This window comes from Lontra canadensis, unplaced genomic scaffold (genome assembly GCF_010015895.1).
Source record: "Lontra canadensis isolate GAN:19392208 unplaced genomic scaffold, GSC_riverotter_1.0 scaffold210, whole genome shotgun sequence".
In the NCBI taxonomy this organism is placed as follows: Eukaryota; Metazoa; Chordata; class Mammalia; order Carnivora; family Mustelidae; genus Lontra; species Lontra canadensis.
The window spans coordinates 220669-242728 of NW_022631204.1; the positions used below are offsets into that span (position 1 = coordinate 220669).

General features: G+C 42.1%; 1 protein-coding gene across 8 annotated transcripts in view; it reads left to right on the plus strand.

The window, feature by feature from the left end:
• Positions 1–2395: 2395 nt before the first annotated feature.
• HDAC8 (histone deacetylase 8) overlaps positions 2396–22060 on the plus strand; it is a 217041-nt gene continuing 197376 nt past the window's right edge. The window contains exons 1-5 of one of the 8 annotated variants that reach the window (XM_032848852.1): positions 2402–2963; positions 3471–3523; positions 6366–6496; positions 8065–8206; positions 9615–9811. In XM_032848852.1, the coding sequence (XP_032704743.1) occupies positions 2739–2963; positions 3471–3523; positions 6366–6496; positions 8065–8206; positions 9615–9714 (651 nt within the window). In that variant the 5' untranslated portion in view covers positions 2402–2738 and the 3' untranslated portion in view covers positions 9715–9811. Of the gene's footprint in view, positions 2964–3470; positions 3524–6365; positions 6497–8064; positions 8207–9614; positions 9812–22060 lie in introns of those variants that run through there. The other 7 variants (XM_032848851.1, XM_032848854.1, XM_032848853.1 and 4 more) reach the window with 7 other exon arrangements.

The following is a 22060-nucleotide window of genomic DNA, read 5'->3' on the forward strand; positions in this document are numbered from 1 at the left end:
TAAACATATGCATTTCTCTTGTCCTAAAAGCAATCATTCATGAGTTCTACATCCCCTGATATACTAACTCCTTCCTTCCACAATTAAATTTCTTCAAAGAGGAAGCTACACTTGACACTAATCCTTAACCCCTTGCAGTCTGGCTTCCTCCCCTGCCTTGTGTTTGGTGGAGTTTTTTGGTTTGGTTTGGCGGGGTTTTTTTGGTTTGGTTTGGCTTTTTGGTTTTTTTGTGTTTTGTTTTGTTTTGTTTTGTTTTGTTTTGTTTTGTTTTGTTTGGAGAACATCAGTGAGCTCCTAATGGCAATGACGTTTTTACTACTTCTCCCTTCTTATAACCCACATCATCCCTCGATTTCTGTGAAACTGTACTACACTTGTTCTCAACCAACTATTTCTTTTTTGTCTCCTTTCTGGCATCTTTTTCTCCTCCTAACTTCCACAAACAGGCACTCCCAAAAGTTACATTCTTCTTCCTGGCTCAAAAGATTGTCATCACGAGGTAGGGGAGGCTTTAAAAAGTGACAAGATCTGATTTACTTTTTTTCCCCCAAGTTCATTCTGGTGGCTGCAAAAAGACTGGATTGTAGTTCTGCAAGAGTACAAGTAGAAACCTGTTAGATACTGCAGAAAGTCCATGTGAGAGATGACAATCCAGGATGGGGGGTGGGGGGGAGCGGGTAGTTGCTTCTCTGTTCCTGTGGCCCATACCCTAGTTTGAACCATCCATTACTTTTTATGTGGACCACTGGAACACTCTGACTGCCTCTAGTCTTTCAATAACTAATCTTTCCTACCTGCCACTGCTGTAGAAATCTTTCTTTTTTAAGGTTTCTGTTTAAATGTCTCCTCATTTTCCACAGAATGAAGTCTATTCTCTTTAGTCCAGCATTCAAAACACTTCATGATCCAGTCCCTTCACTTGACTAGAAATGGTCTCCTTGTTGTTTTTGCTTATGCGTGTGTGGTTTCTAGTCAGTGTGTCCTCCCCTGGCTCTCATCCCCACCAAGTAAAATCCTATCCACGCACTAAGACCATCTCAAATGCCACTGAGTAGGAATCCTAGTTGCCATTTATTAAATACTCAATGTTTATTTATTAAATAATCTAAGCATCCTATATTCATTATCTGACTCTGCTGCATTGCATACAGTTTCTTGTGTATTTCTCTCATCTCTACAAGAATGCATATTCCCTGAGAGCAGAGATCAGATTGTAATTCTTCTTGAGAATTTAATCCTTAGCTGTAGTGTACATTTAGCTGATGCAGATAAATGTTTGATGAATGACTGAATGATCACAGAACTTTGAACTAGTTGCTATGGGAATATATAAAAGAAGCATAAGTTAAAGAACACATCACAGGGGGGAGAATATTTCCAGAATGCTAAGTATTCAGGGAATACTAAATAGAGGGTTGAGCAAAGTTAAATTTAACACAAAGTCATCCTGGAGGAATGAAGTTTACATAGTAAAGGGAATGTTCAAAGGCTTCAGTGTCAGGCAGACCTGGTTTTGAATTCCTGCTTTTCTGCTTAGTAAGTGTGTGATGTTGAACAATTATTTTTTCTCTCTAAACTGCCTCTGTAAAATGGGCATATTACAACATCCTTCATAGGATTTCATCTTTTGCAAAATGAAATGAGATAAAATATCCAAGTGCATATTACAATGCTTTATAAGTGTTTAAAGAGTCAAAAAGGCAAGCTAGATTTTAAAGGAGGTAAGGATATTGGATTGTCTGAGGGGTGTTCCTAGGTTAATGTGAGAGGTGGAGGCTTGAGCATTGGCCAGCTTGCATCATATCATAGGGGCTGCCAGGAATGCAGAAATACTGATGATAATTCTAGAACTGCTTCAGGATATTGTTAATGTAGACCCTCACACTAAACCTAAAATATGTAAGTAACCCTTGTATAGTTACAGAAGCAAAAGGAGGGAGGGAAGGGGAGCTGCAGTTCCCAAACGTCAGTGAAAGTATCTGCTTATCCCCTTACTCCACATGAATTTTCAAAGAGTAATTTGACATCATTACTTGATTAAAATCTATAAAGCAATTTCCAGAGTACTGGCCAGCCTCTTAGGAAAGTACTCTAGGCTTTGCCAGAGTAAATTATTGATATTGTTAACTCCTACATGGACATGGATTAATGATGAAAAGGAATAAACTAAAGTTGTGGTACAGAATTTACTGTGCAAACTTTCCCAACCCTTTGCGCCATTAATTAGTCCCCCACCACCACCACACACACCCAAAAGCCTGTCTAATGTAGCTCGGTGATATTGGGCTCCTGGTGGTCAAACTGTGTCGTTTTTAAATATTTATATGGCTGTATTTGCAGATTGAAACGTTGCGTAAAGAGTTAAGCCTGCTTTTTTTTTTTTTTCTTTTCTTTTTTTAAGCGCTAACACACATTCGCGGCTATTTTAGTAATTAGCCCCGGCTCTTCCGCTACCCGAACCCCTCGAAACTACATCTCCCAGCATGCTCTAAAGCTGGTCTGACCTCATCTCAAATGGCCCCGTAGGGCAACAAGGATGGTTAGTTTTGACCGTGCTTATTTGTGCCATAAAAAATTGATCCTAATTGGCTGCTATTTGGGCTTTTATATTTGCCGGCCTCCCGTTTTTGAGCCGTGGTCACTAAATGAAGAGGTTCTGGCCTGGGAAGGCCCATGCATTCCTTCAATTGGATGGGGAGCTGGGACAGTGTCTCTGGCGACAGCGCGAATAGGAGGGAATGTTGACCAGGGAGCACCGCTGCGGCCGTTTAGAGGAGCAGGAACCGGAGCCCGGGTTGAGTCCGAAAAAAGCCGGATCCAGACGGCGGCTCCGGAACGGCTGCAACTGGAAGATGGAGGAGCCGGAGGAACCGGCAGACAGTGGGCAGTCGCTGCCTCCAGTTTACATCTACAGTCCCGAGTATGTCAGCATGTGCGACTCCCTGGCCAAAGTCCCCAAACGGGTAAGAGAGGTGGGGGAAAAAGACCGTGGGCTTTTGGGGTGGGGGTGGGGGCCTTTGGACCGGAGGCATTAGGAAGGGGTTGAGGATTGGGCTGGGGAAAATCAGCAGAAATTTGGGCAGCTGCACCAGGTGATGGGGGAAGTGTTCCCTTGTAGTTTCTGAGAGCGCAGCATTTATCTGCGGGGCGTTCAATGCATCGGTTGAGGTAGGAGTGCGGGGGAGGGGATGGCACTGAGGGGTTGGTGTCTCTACTACAAGGGATCCCTGAAGTGGGGAAGACGCTGCAGGAGAGAAATGTTCCCCTACCTCCGTAAGGCCGGGTAGCTTTCGCCTTAGCAATTTGTCTAAAGTGCATTGTAACTGTTAAGTAAAAAGAGGGGCGTTAAAAGTTAGTTTCTTTGTTCAGGATGATGAAGTCGGTGGTATTTCTCTGAATTAAACATTTAAGAGACTTGTATTCTGCCTTTTTTTCTTGCTTATTTTTTTCTTTTTTGTTGATGTTTTTAGGCCAGCATGGTACATTCTTTGATTGAAGCATATGCACTGCATAAGCAAATGAGGTAAGTCGTCTTTCATGAACAGAGCCCTGAACCTAAGTGTTCTAGCCTTAATGTCCTACTTCACAGTGGAGCAAATTAGGAGAATAGTCTTTTTTTTTTTTTCAATTTTTTTGTAATCAGTGTTTGTAATCTATCTGTAACCTAGTGAAACTTCTTGAAGAATTAGGAAGACCTGAAGAAAAATGCCTGAAGTAGTTAAGATCCATTAGAAATAAGACTTTGTTGCTGGAAGGGAGAGTATTTTAGGGATAGGTGCTCTGTGGAGATTTTGAGGAGAATACATTAGGACACTAAAACCCATCTGATGAAGGGGGGGAATAGATGTTTGTCTAGGAGGTGTTCTGGGGTTTGTGTGTATTTGTTTCCAAGCCAGATGTGAGGGTGTGTGTTCAACTTCAGACTTTTAGACACCCCATCACCACCACCAAATTATTAGCAGTAAGCCTGGAGACAAATCAAGACTAAAGAGAAACTGCAACCAGACCAGAACTCAGCTAAGAGTTCTGAGTTAAGTGCTTCTTTTAAGTGCTTAACTCAGAGTTAAGTGCTTCTTTTAAAAAAAAATGAGCTTGCTGTTAATCTTTATAAGAGTAAATATCATAACCCTGTCTTGTAGGATTATTTGTGACATGTCTGGCCAAATAGGTGAGTGTCTGCACGGGCTTGTGTGGTATGCTTCATTTATCTCCCAGAAGTTTGTGTAATAGGCTTTTAAATTTTATTCTTATTATTAACAAAATCATTTATGGAGTACCATATTCTTTTAACCCATATGTGTGTTAGACATAAGAACTACATGCCTTCCATTTATTTAACTTTTCTTCTAAAAAATATTTTATTTGTTTATTTACTTGCAAGAGAGAGAGAGAGAGAGAAAGAGCACAAACAGGGGGAAGAGGCAGGCAGAGAGAGAGGGAGAAGCAGACTCTCCCCTGAGCAAGGAACCCAATGTGGGACTCGATCCCAGGACCCTGGGATCATGACCTGAGCCAAAGCAGACACTTAACCGACTGAGCCACTCAGGCATCCCACAGTTATTTAACTTTTCAAAAGTTACTTTAAGACAAACAAGAAGTCAGTGCAAAGCAAAACTGTCCCATTCCCTTGCTATTAAGCAGAGAGGCTTTCCATATTTGTTAAACAAGAGGAAGGATGCTAGAAAAGATACCTATTAGGGCTGGGAAACATGGTCCAAGAAACTGTAGCATTTATATTTTAATGTGCAGATTTGTCACCTCTGAGGATGTAGGCATATTTTCTTGAAGGAGAAGCAGGAATCCTTGGCTCTTGACCCTATACATGATTTTTTCGAGACTGAGCTACAGGATTTTTCTGACCTGCTTTGTGATACTAGTAGCCTCTATGATCATATTAATTCATGAAAAACTCATGGCTGAGTTCCCATTCAGCAAACATAAAAAACCACCACATTGCTACCTCCCTGTGACTTAGATCATTGCTCTTCCAACTTGAATGTACTTATGAATCACCTTGTTAAATACTGATTCAGGAAATCGGCGGCGGGGTGGGGGGGCTGAAGTTCTGCATATCTAATTAGCTTCTAGGTGCTGCTGCTGCTGCTGGTCCATAAACTACCCTTTGAGTGGCAATGGCAGAGTCAAGGAGAGAAAATGGGGAGTAGACAGCTAGAGGTTAGACGTGATAAGTCCTGCTGTAAGCTTAAAGTCACCCTGTATTCTTTCACTCGCTTCTTTTCTTTTAAAGATTTTTTCATTTATTTGAGAGAAAAGAAGAGAGAGTGGTGGGAGGGGCAGAGGGAAAGAGAGAATCTCAAACAGACTCCCCATTGATCACAGAGGCTGACCCAGGGTTTCATCTCACGACGCTGAGATCATGACCTGAGCCAAAACCAAGAGTTAGATGTTCAGCTGCCACCCAGGTGCCCCTCTTTCGGTCACTTCTATTTGTCACTTGTTGTGAGGAGTTGATTGAAAGCTTCTGAGTGAAGCCCAGTTCCAACCAGTTTGCCCCTTCTCTTTTTCCTCTCAGAGGTAGATGTGGCACACCACGTAGAGAAACTTTTATGTTTTGAGTTGCCACATTTTATCTTTTAATATTAATGATAGTTATCCATAAAGCGTTTTCATGTTATCATTTAATCTTCACATATGTCCCATTAGATCTCCCTACTTTATAGATGAGAAGCTGTTAAGTACAGAGTTAAAAAGAGGTGCCCAGTTCTCTGGCTCCAAATTCAAAATTCATGAAAATACAGTTGCCTACTAAAGTTAAAATATAGAGTTAAGTCTTGATTTTGGCTCAGGTCATAATCTTAGGGTTGTGAGATCAAGCCCCATGTTGGGCTCCATACTGGGCCTGGAGCCTGCTTAAGATTCTCTCTCTCCCTCTCCCTTTGTCCCTCCCCCTGCCTCTCCCCTTTCTCCCTCCCTCTTTAAAAAAACAAGTAAAAAAATAATAAAGTAAAAATATAGCTGAAAGGATTATATGTACCAATTAGGAACTGACTCAAATGAGAATATCTCCACCTACTAGTTTGTCATGCAAGTTGTAACTTCACAGAGTGAAGTTGGTCCAGTATCTGTTTAACTTGAATATAATTACTCACTTTTTTTTTTACCTACCTATAAACTCAGGGGGAAGATCTGCCCCCTCACCCCTTATTAATGGAATCATTATATAGATGTGAGGAAGTGAGGACTAGATGGTGCAGTAGGAGAACAGAAGGTGTTCATTATTTCAGCCCACTGGAACTGGAAGCTGGGAGTTGTATTTTCTGCTCAGACTGCTGGCTCCTGCTTCCAGTTTCTGGCATACTCTGGGTCTGAGTCACTCACCTCTCTTTGTTCTCTGTTATTATTAGGATAGTTAAGCCCAAAGTAGCTTCCATGGAGGAGATGGCCACCTTCCACACTGATGCCTATCTGCAGCATCTCCAGAAGGTCAGCCAAGAAGGAGATGACGATCATCCAGACTCCATAGAATATGGGCTAGGTAAAGTCATTGCCGGGTAATGACGGGAGGTAGATGACCTCCATCTGTAAATTGTAACCACTCTTTTTATGATTGCATGATGGTCTTTCATATTTGTTAATTAAGAGCTAATGTTTTAACCACCATCTTAATCTCTTAGTTTAGATACACATATCTCACTTACGGAGCAAACCATACGAACTGAGCAAAACTGAATGGTGGGTCAGATGGGGGAAGATCTTTTAGTTGCCGAAGCCCTAATAGTAGTGCCCAGATTGGGTCTGGCTGCATGTATGCTGATGTAACTGTCCCATGACCTTATATTTTAACTTGAGTACATATTTATGTTCCAGCTAAGTTTTCAACCCTGCTTGAGGTTGAACAGTTGTATTTTTTAAAAAAAACTGTAGGTGGCCGATAGGCTAGTCTAGAGAAACACCATGGTTTAGTAGATCCCTGGTCTGGGAAATGGGTGAGTCAAGGGACATGGGTCCCAGGCCTGGCTCTGTGTGACCATAGAGAAGACATACCACCTCTCGGGACTCAGTTTCTCCATCTGTAGGATGTGACTAGCTAATCTTGAAGGTTTAGCTTTTCTAGTTCCAACACTTCAAAAAATTCTTTGCCAAACATTGGAGATGTTTATCTCTCATTTGGAAGCTGATGTTAGCACAGAAGCTTTTTGGTAATATATGTTGTTTTTGCACCTCAAACTACTACTCCCAGTAGGGTTCTAAACCCAGTTCCAATGTGTGGAGGTGGGGCTTTCCTCCCACACCACCTGCAATGCTCAGGACACCAGCTGGGTGGCCTACAATTTGACTCAATTCTGACACTGTCTACCTGGCAATAGCATCAGGTCCCACAGGTTAAAGGCTCCCTCCCACAAGACTGCTCGGCACTTCACATGCCAGTCACAAGCCCAGCTTGTTACCTGTGCTTCTGACTGACTGGCTATAAATCTGAAGGTTCCCACAAACATCCTCTTTTGGGTTGAATTTGCTAGGGCAGGGCGCAGAACTCAGGGAACCCATTTACTCACTAGACTACTGGTTCATGGTAAAAGGATATAACTCAGAACTGCCAGATGGAAAAGATGCATAGGGCAAGGGATAACCAAAGGTGTGGAGCTTCCACGCACTCTCCAGGCATCACCCTCCCCCCCACATCTCCACGCTCACCAAACCAGAACCTCTCCCAGCCAGCCTTTTGAGTTTCTATGGAGGCTTCATTACATAGGCATGACTGATTGAACCTTTGGCCCATGGGTCATTGAATCTCCAGCCCCTTCCTCTCACAGGAGGAGGTCAGGGGGTAGAACTGGTAATTCCAACCTCCAATCACCTGGTTCGCCCCACTGCTCACCCCCACCCTGATCCTGAAGTGTGATCCACAAGTCACCTCATTAATACAACAGAGACAACTTTACTGCTCTCCTCACTTAGGAAATTCCCACAGTTTGAGGAGCTGGGTGTCAGACATGGGGGATGAAGATCACCTAGGGGTATTTCTTATTATGTAAATCACAGTATCACACCTCTTCTTTCTCCACTTCATCCCTAACAAGCTCTTCTGATGTTTGCCCGAAGGTTATGACTGCCCAGCCACTGAAGGAATATTTGACTACGCAGCAGCTGTAGGAGGGGCCACTATCACAGCTGCCCAATGCCTGATTGATGGAATGTGCAAAGTAGCAATTAACTGGTCCGGAGGGTGGCATCATGCAAAGAAGTAAGAAAATGACCTTTCTGCTTTCTGCCTCTTTCCTTGAGTCAGTTTCTCAGTTATGTAAACTCTTCTGCTTATTGTCTGGGCATTCACTGAGAGATCTGTGTACAAATAGAGCACTTTACGAGGCATTCTGAGGAGATACAAGTGGAGCAGAAGAAGGTGACACAATATAGTGGAAAGCACTCTATTGAAAGTCAGGATACCTGGGCCCCGTGCCTAGTTTTTCTGCAGACTTGGCTAACTGACTTGGAAAGATTAACCTCTCTGGGACTCAGTTTCTTCATCAGGAAAATGGGCAGGGGTGAAGGATCTAACTAGACAGTCTGTACGTTCCTTTCCCAGCTTTTTGGAAATTACCCTGTCTTCAAGGGACTTATGCTTTAGAGACACTCACAGAACTAGAATAATTAGGGAACAACATCAGTTTGGGTACCAACCGAATATGTATATGAGCTGAGATTTTAGCGCTATGCAGAAATTAATCGTGGAAGTCTTGGGAGAGGTGCATTTTAGAGCTGGTCCTTGAAAGAGGTGGCAAACAGATTTCCAAATAGGTGGGAAACTGATGAGAATAGATTTAAAATAAAAGGCTGACAAATCAAGAAGGAAGCTTTTGCTGCCATCTCCAAGGCAAGTGGCAACTGACTGAGAGAATTAAGTGTCACTCAGGAGAAAGGGCTTCTGAAACAGCGGTTCTCAGGTGCTACTTGGAGCTAGAGAAGTCCTTTTGGAGTTTCATGTTGACATTTCAAACAGCTCCATCCTGTGTGTGACAAGGACTGTGGGGACGGCATTTGTCATCTTGCTTGATAGGCTTGCTTGCTATGTGAGTAGTACTTAATACAGACTGGAGGAGAAGAATTTTTAAAACTCTGAATTGCTCTATGGGCTGTGTGAGTGAAATGAAGCGATGGCCGTAGTAACTGATGATACATCTTTCACACGCCAGTTGTTCATACTGTTGGCCATGAGCTTGATCATCCTTGGTGCTCTTGAGTCCAGATAAAATGGTGCTTTCTTTCTCAGACTAAAACCCTGAGCACAGTTTCAGCATATGGAGGGTAAGATAAGAACATGGAATTCTTTTCATCAAATCGAAAGCTTTCATGACCAAGGAAGTCCTTGAGAAAGTTTACTACTAGAATCTACTACTGAGGTGATAGAGCAGAGAGAACCAGTGTTTAATAATGAGTTTTATGTGGCCTTAGAAACAAAGAGAAACTACCTACCTTTGTTAGCTCTTGCTCCATTAAAAAATTTCAAAATAAAGACAGTGATCCCTAGGACAAAAATAAATAAGTAAATAACCTTCTCGCCTTTAAACTACAGATGAAAGGCGGGGGAGGGGGTTAAAAAAAAAAAACCAAGCCTCTCTGAACCAAGGATTTCTATTCCCTTTTGCACTTAGCCAGTTGAGAAGAAAGGCAGTGTGCTTTCATGGAAAATGCCTGATCCTGTTAATCAGACCTGCTTTCTGCGTGGGGCACTGGAGGATCTTCTATACTTAAATTCCCTGCTTAAGGCCTGCAAGGGCCTGGGTCAGTTTCCAGTGGACTACCCAGATACCTGCCACTTCTTCTCACTGTTTTGCTTTGAAATGAAGCATACTCTATCTATCTAGAGCCAATCATGGCTGCTTCTGGGCTGCATGTAGGTAGGTATTATCTTAACTGTTTCAGACAGTTTTCAGCTGATCCTACCTGGAAACAGACACTGTGGTGGATATAAATTACAGAGAGTTTCTAGGGCTTTCCCCAATTCAGGTCCAAATTCTAGGGGGTTCTTGGCACCTCTAGAACGTCTCTGCAGGGGGACCACAAGTATTGAGCCCATGAACCGACATCTAGCCAGCATTATCTATCATAAGCGCAATATTTGTTTAAACGTTGCCATCCCCAAATACATGTATAGATTCATACATGCCATTTAGCCATTCAACATGCACTGATTAAGCACCTACTTTATGTCAAGCACATGTTTATCATCACTAATAAGCAGAGAGATAAAAATTGAGGCATGGTATCTTTCTCCCTTACCAATGTTGAAAAAAAAAGTCTTCAAAATATCCTCATGCTGGCATAATTACAGTGAAATTGGTACATTCTTTTTGAAAACTTTGGGAAAAGGTGTTGAAAGAGTGGGGAAAATATTCCTACCTGTATGACCCTGTAATATTGTTCTTGTCTATTCTAAGGAAATGAACCAATCCAGCCTTCACAAAATTTGTATCTTAGAGGTAAGACAGCAAATAATTGCATTTGGAAACTAAAGAACAATGATTTTCAAAGAAATTCCTTAAAAGAAGAGTGATGAGTGACTACTATTAGATATTAAACATACAAAACTAGAATAAGGAAAACACCAGTACTGCTGGTATAAGATGAGACAGATGATATTATACTACACTCCCCAAAGAGACTGTTATATATAAGAATTCAGTCTATTGTAAAAGATGCTTTGCAAGTAGATGGGAGTGGAAAGGATTATCCAGTAAATGATGTTGTGACAGCTGGTAGCATTTATACCCTCATCTCCTATAATAAACTAAAATAAGTGGCAGCTAGATTGAACAGTTCAATGTAAAAAAGCAAATTATTAAAAAAACTAGAATGAATGGATATTTATCAAGCTTCTCAAGGAGAATAGTTTTTTTACACTTAGGAAGTAATAGGAAAAAAAAATCTCCCAAAGGGAAAGCTCAACAAATTTAGCTGCATAAAATTTTAAAACCAAAATCACTTTTAAAAGTTTTGTGGCCATTTAAAACACAAAATCTAAATACAGACTAAAAATGCATATTTGACATAAATATGACAAAGTGTGTTTGTATTTCCTAAGGCACTCCTGTGGTATGATGTATAAAAAGAAGTATGGGCAAAGAACATGAAGAGAAAATTTACAAAGGTGTTTAAGTACCATGGGAAAACCTGGGGCAGTGTTCATTGCTACTGGTCAAAGAAATGCAAATTTAAACTAGGTGGCCCCTTTTTAAGCCAGAATTGAAAAACATGGTACTCAGTTGGCTAGTAAGAGCATGGTTTGTTTCAACCTCTTAAGAAAGTAACTTGGTAGCTAAGGTATATTAGTGCCCTCTGTCTACTTTAGGGATAGGATCAGTGCCCTTTAATCCTACTCCTGAGAAGACAGTCAAAATATGGTAAAAAACTATTTGCATGGAAGTGCTTATCAGTGTTCTTTGTGAAACAGAAATATTAGAAATAAAATGAATATGTAGTAGTAAGGAATTGGTCAATCTGCTCCATAGAATATTATATATTACTTTAAATGATTATTGTGAAGACTGTATAAGGCATTTCAGAAAAAGACTTGTGTTAATGAAAAGGCAGGTTTTAAAATTGTATGCACACCACAACTACAACTTTGTAGAACACACACATATTTAAAAAAAAAAAGCAGTGGGAATAATGATAGTGGCTATGTCAGGGTGACAGAATTATTGATGACTTTTTTAAAACTGTGTTTCTGTAGTTTGCAAAATTTCTGTAATGAGATTTTATTACTTTTACAGCTAAAATATTACCAAGACAAGAAGAGGGAAAAAAAATCGTTAATACTACAAAGGGTTAAAATCTTTATTCTAGGGGCACCTGGATGGCTTAGTCAGTTAAGCTTCCAACTCTTGATTTCTGCTCAGGTCGTAATCTTAGGGTTGTGGGATCTAGCCCCACATCGGGCTCTGTGCTGAGCATGGAGCCTGCTTGGGATTCTCTCTCTCTCTCTCTCTCTCTCTCCTCACTCTCTCTCTCTCCCTCTCTCCCTCCCTCCATCTCACATCTCTCCCGCCCAAAAATAATAAAATCTTTCTTTTAATTGATTTTTTTAGAACACTGAAATTTAGATAAGTGGACAAAAGACAGGAACAATTCACCAAAGAGGAAACAAATAGTAAATAAACATGAGTAAATATTTAGCGTTACTAAAATTACAGGAAGGGAGATTGAAACATAATATACACCTGTATGTATTTGTCTCCTCCCAAATTTGAGCTGAAAGAAGAAAGATTCTCAACTCATATATCTATTACTCTCGGTAATCTATTCTAAGGAAATAAACCAATCCAAAAATATTGGAAAACTGTGTGTATGAAGATGGTAATTTCTCTCTTAATTATAATAGCCAAAAAAAGTGGAGGGGTGGGGGAAAGAGAGAGACCTAAATATTCAACAACAGCAGAATGTTCAGAATGTTTACATAGTATGCTGTAAGATACTCACTTGATAGGCTATTATGTAACCATTAACAAGTGATAATTAGGACGACTATGTAACCAAAAAAATGCCTATTTTGTAATGTTGGCTTTGTTTTTAAAGGGCAGGTAGCTACAACATTGCACATTCACTCCATTTAGTCATGTAAAAAATAGATGCTTATGAAAAACTCTTAGAAGGAAATACAACAAAATGATACCAGTGACTTTGTGAAGATGATGATGCTGTGAGAGATAAAGAGGTATATATATATACACACACACACATCTTTCTTCTGTTTCCTATATTTTTCATGTATTTTCTCTAACGTATATTAGTTTTATCAGTAGAACGTTTTATAGTAAAAACACCTTGGAACAAGGTGGGAAGTGGTTACAATACAGACACAATATGGTCAGTGTATGCTACAATTCGGTGCAAGGTAGTGGAGTGTACAGAAGGAGGAGAAGGAGTTTGCCTTCCCTTCAGTGGGGATAGAGAATTCCAAACAGAGGGAATAATAAAAAGCATGGCAGTGGGAGGTATGAGAGAATTACAAGTAGTTACGGTGAATTAGTTATAGAGAATTACAAGAGTTAAATGTGGCCAGGATGTGAGAGCAAATAGAGCAAAAGCAGATTAAGGATTTGTCAGCATGCTGAGGAGTTGGACTTTTTTTCTGGGGCCAGTGGGGATTTACTGAAGAATTGTAGAGAAGGTGGCAATATGCTGATTGGATCAGGGGAAACTGAGACTAGATAGGGAGGAGAAGGCCATCCTGGAGTTATTCACTTAACAAACTTTTATTAAGCTCCTGCTGTATGTCAGGTGATGAGGGAACAAAGGATTACACGGGAAGTTCTTATTATTTGAGGGCAGTTGGTACCAGGCAGAAGACCACCAAGTGAATCTATTTGAAAGGGGGACAAAAATTTTTGAGTATATAACAGGGCAGGACTTGATTAGCATACTAACTGGAATGACTAAAACACTATCAAAATATGTTTATTTTGTCTCTTTTAATAAAATTGAATGCTATGTAATTCTTCAAAGAATATATCAAGGATTGATTGTTTTTGTTTGGGCCTGATTTCTCTAACAAAACTGCATGATATTTCAAGATGGTACATTTAACTTTCTGTGAGATTTTTATAGCACGATCATTAAGAAGGTTGATTTTGTCAAAATGTTCAAGGGCTTTTTCAGTTTTTTCTGAGGGCTTCTCCTTAGTCATTTGGCATTCAAATCGCTCTCTTTCGAACCACTTTTTAAATCCTTATTCTTATCCTTATTTATATTTCTCCTCTTCAATTGTAAACTGGTCCTTGCCAGTTTTGTGTGTTGACTTCATGGTATCTTGCATCCTTTTGTAAGATTTGTAATTTCACTTTGTAATAGATTTTCAGTGAATTGCTCACTGATGTATCCAAGAAAGACAAAGCTATCGAATAGATGGGGAGGAATAGGTGCTAGGGTTTAGAGGAGTAGCTTGTTTGAATGGGGACTGACAAAAGTGGTTGATTCATTAACAAGTACTTTCATGCTATTGACAGCTTTTGCATCCCTAGGAAACTTCAAAACCTTGATGCTTCTGGGACTAAGATAATAAATTCTCAGTAGTAAGAACTTCCTGTATCAGCAAAGGTCTAGTGCAGTGTTTTTCAAACTGAGAGTTGCAGCTCCTTAATAGAACCTCGTATCAATTCAGTGGGCTGAAACCAGCATCTTTTGAAATCAAGGTGGATTTCACGAAACTTGTTCAGTGTATGTGTATTTATTTGTGTGTACTAGGCCACAGTGGAAAATGACAAGTCACTGTAGAGTGGAATAACTGTGAACTCTGAAGTAAGACTCTGGTGCAAATCCAGGCTGCACCATCTACTGGCCGTGTAGATAACTTGAGGGTTAGTCCAGAAACAGCATGTGCAGGGGAGGCATGAAAGCTGAGGGAACTTCCAAGTCTGTAATTAAAGCTGGAACTCCTGTAGGTAAGTGACTGGAAGTAAGATGGGGGAGGTGTAAAGGGTCCTTATATGCCAAGCTAGAAAGTTGGAACTTGATCCTTCAGATCAGTGGTTCTTGACCTGTTTCAGTCACAGACCTTCTGAAAATCTGATGAAAGCTATGTATACTGTCCCTAGAAAAGTGTACATATGCAAAATTTTCCTTGTAACTTCAGAAAGCATAAGACTCTTAAAGCCCGTGTATGAATGGATGGATCCCTGGTTAAGAACCCTGGCTTTTGACCATGAGAAATCACTGAAGGAAGTTTTAGCCAGGAGGAGGTAACATGATCAGATTTGCATTTTAGGGATGAGAGTCTAGCAAGTCAGCAGATAAACTGGTGGGGAGTGGGAGGGGGGAGGATGTCAATAGAGAAATCAGTTAGTGTAAATAAAGCAGCTTGGTGGATTTGGGGGACGACCTGTGGCCCACTCTTGCTGGAGGGCTGAAGTACAAAGTGGATAACGGCAGAAGATGAGGAAGAAAAGTAGGAAATGGGTCATGAAAGGCTTCACGTATATCTGAATCGCCAAACTTACAGATGCAGCTATCTAGTTCTGTCTTAGGGATCTTGATCAGGTAGGTCTGGAGTAGAGTGTCAGAACCTGAACTTTGAAACTCCAGGAGTGATTCTGCTGTGCACGCTTTGAGAAATTCTGTGGTAGGAAATAGAGGAGGCTGCTACAAAATCAATGAAGAAGTAACATGGTTAGATGTGTGTTTTAGAAAACTTAACTCTGACCATGGTCCTAGAGGACAGATTGATGGAGGTGTAGACTGGAGGTGGGGAGACTGAATAGGGTACCATCAGTCCCAGTGACAAGTGATGAGGACCTGAACTAAGGCAGAGCAGTGAGATTGGGGGATGGGGAATGGTGAAGGCTGACTCGAGACAGCTTTAAGAGAGAAAATTGAGTATCAGTGATTAGTAGATACGGGTGGAGAGAAAAGATGAGGAAGATCGCTCAAGTTCCTGGCTAGTTTTGAGCAGAGTCCCAAACAAGACAGGACTTGGTAACAGTAGCCAGCATGTGTTGAGCTCTGTGCTAGATGCTGCCTTACACACATTGTTCTCAGAGATTCTCCTATTTCTCGTATATGCTGGAATGAAGAAGTGGATATTGTTATTGTCTCTCTTTTACACCTGGAAGTACAGAGAGGTTAAACAACTTGACTCAAGCTTGGTAAGTGACGGTGTTGGAATTCAAACCCGGGGCGGTCTGACTCATCACCCTGTGTGCTTAACCCTTGTATACCTCAGTAAATCAACAGGAGGAGTTGGTGTGCAGCAGAGGTAATACCCAGGGAAACCAGGTACTCAGACTTGGAGATGGGAGTGGAAGCTAGAAGTAGAGACAGATGTGTTGCCAGTATCTAAAGGCATGTTGCAAACCATGGCAATGGAAAGAATTACTGAGGGAAAAGGCAGAGAGTTAGAAAAAGAAAGTAGAGCCTAGAGCCCCAGGAAACACCAGCTTGTAATGGGCGAGTACAAGAAGAGGCCCCAGTGAATTCAGCCAAGCAACAGTCGGGGCTAGCCAGATAACCAGAATAGAAAGGGACCATGGACTCCCCTGAGGGGCAGAAGAGTTTCAGGAAGAAAAGAGCTCTCAGTAGTGTCACACACTAGGGAGGGGTCAATCCAGAGAGGTACTAGAGAGTGTCAGTCATATTTGGCAAGTAATGTAATCAATAATGATTTTGGTAAGATAACTACCTGGAGAGTGAGGGGCATGTAAACTGTTGAGGCTTGAGTAGGAATTAAGGAAATGGGCAGGAAAGGAACATAAATGGTCCAAAAGTTTGGGAAAGAACTGAAAGAGGAGGCCAATGGCCAAGGGAAAGTAAGGCTTGAGGGTGGTTGTTGGATTTGTTCGTAAAGATTTAAGAGCATTTATGGGCTGAAAGGGAAATCTTAGAAATATGAGAAGGATAAGCAATGGAGCAAAGTCTCAAAGGAGGCAGGAGAAGATGGGGTGAGTGGCTTTGGGAGGAGGAGAACCAACGCTTCTAAAGCCAGAGCAAAGGAAATGGAGGGTGTAACAGATGAGTGTGTGGGTTGCGTACTAGTGAACTGAGGAAGCACTTGCTGATGACCTCTACTTTCTCTAAAAAATGCCCTTGCCCTCTTCTATCACTTGTTCACAGGCTGCTTTGAATCCTTTGATTCTGCTTTTTGTAGTCAGTCTCTTAGGAAGTCATCTTGCCCCAGCCAGAATCCCTTAAACAGGACTCACCCTATCCATGTAAACATGTGCGAGGAGATACTAAAACCCAACACAGAACAGTGACTCCTAACCTCCAGCATTTGCCAAGAGATACCTGATTTGTCCTCTTTGACTGACTCTTCCCCCTTCTTGCCTCTTCTCATGTGTCTTACCTGTTTGGCTCTGCATTTCAGCTCCCAGGGTTTTCTTTTATCTCATTCCGATAATCCATTTAAGACCTACATATCTAGCTCAGCCATGCACTTCTTCCTCCCACGGTTCTGTTATTTGCCCTCTCCTCCCCTAACATTTCTACCTACCACCTGGCAATGCAGGATCTGTGCCATCTGGGCCCCCTCCGTCCTGCTTCCCTGCTAGAGAAGGAGAGGTATGTCCTCAAATGTTGCTGGTTTCTGCTACTTCTACCTGGGGGCAGAAAATGGTAGAAGCGTAAAATGGCCTTGTGCTTTGGCAGGCTCTCCAGGAAGAGTGTAGAACTAGACCTCTAGCTATTAGTCATTATCCACCTGTAAGCTAGATCAAAGCTACTAGAGCTGTATTATCAAGAGCTCCAGTTCCTTACATGGATATAAAGTGAGTGACAGTGAATTAATTGCATTACAGATCCAGTTCCCCAAAGGGCTGTATGAACACTACAACTTGTTAACTGAGCAGCCAGCCCCCATCCTGTGTCTGCACTGCCCACCCTCCAGCCTTGACAAACAGATAACTACATGAAAATGGAGGCCCAGATTCTCTTTATACCCACTCAGTGCTGGAACCTACAGAACAGACACATGACAAGAAAAAACAGACAAGCCTTTACCACAGTAGCCCAGATCATTCTTTCAATACATGTCCAGCCTATAAGGCACCAGCCCTTCCATCAGAAGACTTCCCAGCCAGGCAGCAAAGTAGAAAGCAGCCAAGACATGCTTTGTCCCTATGGTATCCCCACCCCTAGCCTCTAGGGGGATGAGATGTGTTCCTGTGCTTCCAACATAAATCACAGTGGTTCAGTGTTGCCCAGGGAATCCCAGCTTCATCAGTTATTAGCTATAAAACCTCTGTGCTTCAGTGTCCTCATTCAAAAAGTGGAGAGAATAAAATATCTACCTTATAGGGTTATAAGGGTTAAATCTAATACTCGTAATACAGAGCTTAGCAAAGAGCCCGGCACATAGTATTTGATAAAAGTCACTAATATATAGACTGGGTTAGGCTCAGGGGGTCCTAGGTAGCCTCTTAGAAAAGGTCCGGAAAAGTTCCTACTACCTATCCAGCTGAAGTCAGCCCTGGTATCATTTATCACCCCCTGTGCTTACACTTCCCCTTTGTCCCGTAGCTGCTCCTGGCTGAGACTGGACTAGTCACTATTGCCTTTAGGACCCATGACCTTTACTCTGTCAGAGTTTTGCCACCCATATTCCCTATACCCCTACCCTCCCAAACATCACATAGAATTCCCTGTTCAACCAACCCTTTACACTACTAGGTCCAACCCAGACCCATAAGGCAAATGAAGATACTCTCTACTAAGAGACAGAGAGACTGCCCCTCGTTGGCAAATTGTGCACTAGTGCCGCTAGCCCCCGGACTTTTCTTACTACCAAAGGAGCGGATGTTCTCAGTCTAAAACCAAGGCCTTCTATAAAATAAAAACTTGGGACAGCAGCTTGCAGCAGGTTTCATCAGATCCTCCATTTCTTCTGCATTGGCCTTGAGACTCTTTCTGAAAATAAAATGCAGGGAATACTTCTTGTCAAGATTATTCCATCCTCATTGTTATCACTATTCAAAATCCTTTCCGCTAACCTGGGACCTCCTAATGTAGTTCCAGAAGGTTCTGGCATTCACAGAGCTATCTGCACCTTAGGGGCACCAAAATCCTCATGTAGTTCAAGAAAGGTAACGTGTGAAAAATTCCTAGGTGGTGCTCCTGCCTTCTTCCAGCAAATGAGATCATACAGCACCTCATAGTATAGTTATTTATCTGGGCAATAGTTTGATTATTTATTTCATGTGACATCACAGGATCTCTGAGCTATATGGTAGTGGAATGGTTACAGTAGCGCTGTCTCCGGGCTAAGCCCCAAAGTGTGAAAGTGGTGTTTCTGCACAGAGTTTGCATAGTGCTGGGTAAGATGTAAGCCTCTCTGAAGTGAAGCCCCCTGGGATGATTGAAGACATCAGCAATCCCTTGATACCACCAGCAGTTCATCTACTGCCTCTGCATCTTCACTCTCCCATTACCCTTAAGAGAAAGGAATATGGTCCCCAGACACAAAAATGACCTTCCAGTGCTGAAGGCCTTCTACCCCCAGCTGTGGCCTGTACCTAATGCCTTCAGCATCCAGGTGCAGGGGTGTGGAAGGGGTGGTGATGGGTTGGAATTGTTGTCCTATTGCAGGAGGACCTGGGTACTTTGATCTCTGCCCCTGCACCCACATTTCCAGGAAGCTGGCCCTAACCAAGGTCACTTACCCAAGTGGGAATGAGAGCTCTTAGTGATCAAGGCCACTTTGAAGACAAGGAGACATGTCCTTTAAGAAGGACAGGCATTATGTGATCATGAGCTCAAAGCATTGTATCCCAGAGTAGCCAGCTAGAGCAGACGTGTAAACTCAGCCCATACCAGATGAAACAGACCCCTCCCAGAGTACCCATCCTATTTCAGAATTCAGAATATCAATGGGATTCCAGGCTGAGAATGTCACAGCCATTTACCACAGGCAGATGCATGTGTGGAACGTAAAGATCCAAGCCCATTCTGGGGAAGCCTAGAGGTTTATGTGGTTCCAAGGGGCCTCATGTTAGGATCAGGCTTCACCTGTGCTCATGGGTACCACTCCAAAAGGCCAACACAGCCTGTTCAAACTTTGCATATTATAATATCATGGATTTTATTTCATACTGCGATCTGCAGACCATCTGCATCTTAATCCTAAAATGAAGGTTCCTGAATCAGACCCTCCAGGAGCGGAGTGCAAGAATACTCATTTTTTCACCAGCATCTCTCAAGGTGATTCTGATACACAGCACAGTTTAAACAGATCTAAAGTTTTCTCTATTTGCCCCACTCTGACCTAACCACTAGTTTACCTCTATAAGGACTACAGTTGAGGCAAAAACAGACCAAGGTTTATATGTTAATAATAAAAAAATTTTTAAAAATAAAAATAAAAAAATTTTAAAAATAAATAAATAAATAAATAAACAAACAGACCAAGGTAAACTTCAGGCTCTTGAGACATTGTCCCAGTGAACTTCTGTGCAGATCTTTCATCCTCCCACATCAGTAACACCTTCTTAATAGCACGGGTCTCTTACACCATCTCCCTGGTACCTCAATTCACACTTGCTGCCCGTGCATCTAAAATGTCTTCCACTGTCATAGGCTCTGTGGCCATCTGCTTCCCAACAACAGCCCCCAGTTCATACGCTAGTTTTGGAGAACGCCGTGCAAAATCCTCCTGCTGCACATTTACCTCTCCACCATACCACTACTAGCAGACACATGGATGAACCAGGCCATATGGATTAACCAAGTCTGGTGGGGTGGGGGGCCAGCATTCCTGCTATACCTCCAACACATAATATAGTTGGCCCCCTGGCCTAACGTCCTCCTCAGAATTCACTTCTAACTCACCACAACCCTCTATCCAGACCTCTTCCCTTCATGTCGTTACTGGTTTCCACCTACTGTTCCCCTAGAACCACTGACAACTCTGACCCTGGTCAATACCCAGTATAGCCACCGAAGTATGGACTACCCAAGGACACGTTCAATTAGCCTTCACCCTACAACATGGCACAGAGGTTAAGAGCAGCGACTCTGAAGTCACCCTGCCTGGGTTTGAGTCTCAGCACTGCCACCTTCTATGTGACCTTGAACAGCTTGCTTAATTAAGCTGTCTGGCCCTTGACTGCCCCACCTGTGAAATGGAGATAATAATAGTACCTCCCTCACAAAGCAGTTGTGTTACAAGAAGTAATGTGTGTAAAGTGCACAGAATAACGTCTGGCACAGAGAAAAAGCATCAGCTGTTGAGTAGTACAGCACTTAAACTAACTGGATCATCCAGCGGTGAGACACCAGTTAGCTGATTTCTTTTTGACACAGCCATATCTGCCCATGACAAAACTTGAAAGGCTCTTACTTAGAAACCTTTGAAATGAAATGTAGTCTTCTACCCATAGACCTTCTACATCAGCAACTTTTAGAACTTTGTGCCCTTCCTACTTCGTGATCACCCATCCCGTCTTTTGCTACTGCCAGATGCACTTGTCTACCTGGTACCCTGCAGTTAGCCTCAGCAACCTTAGGCTAGGACCAGTTACAACAAGCAAGAGGTACTAGCTTTCCAGCAACATCATGATTGGCCCACTGTCTGATTCACTGGAAGGTTGTTGATCAGGAAATAGTTGGGAGGAGCCCCACAGGCACCTGGATCTTATAATCCTATTAGAGGCATGTTCCCAGCTCAACCTCAGCATTCTCTTTTTAAATGTAACTTCGGTGTTTGCTTTCAGGTCCTGGTACTAGGACTGCGTATTTACCTCTACCTCCTGATCTGAGATCAGTGGGACCCTTCTACCCAGGCTCATTGATAAGATCAGACTGTTATGCTCAGAGCCCAGGGAACAGATCTTAAAAGTATGAACAACTGTAGTGACAGAGGATGTAGAAAGGAAGAAAAGCACGTGAGACTGATTTTAGAGGCATAACTGACAGAACGAGGTGATCAACTGTCTCTTGGGGGTAAGGAGAAAGAACAAAATATTGCATGGGTTCCCTGTTTCACTCAGAGTAAAAGCCAGATTCCCTACCGTGGCCCACAGAGCCCTGCACCTTCTTCCCTTTTCCCCCTTCTCCCTGTAGAACTACTATTTTCTTTCCTTGCTGTTCTCTGGCCCCTGAACTTATCATATCCCTTGAACCACCAGGTGTGTTGCCACCTCTAGGCCTTTTGCCTTGCTTTTCCTACTGCCTTGAAATACTCTTCCCCCAGCTAATGACCCTTCACCTCCTTCAAGTCTTTGCAGATTAATCACTGTCTCAGTAAGGTTCCTGACTATGTTTTAAGATTCCCACTGCCAAAAACGTTTTCCATTGCCTTTTCCCTGTTTGATAGTTCTCCATATTGTTAATCATCAAGAAATTATTTAATTCACTTCCTGTTTATTTTATGTCTGTCTTCTGCTCCCACTAGAATATAAACTTTAGAGGAGGTAGGGATTATCTCTTGTGTTCATTACTATAGCTCCACTGCCTAGAGCTCTATCTGGCACATAGTAAACCCTCAATAAAATTTTGTTGGGTGAATGATCAAGTATGAAAGTTGGAATGGATGGGCAAGAGGAATGGGAAACATTGATTACATTGATCCCCAGCCATCTAGGGGAGTGTCCCTCATAGTACTGCCAATTGATTT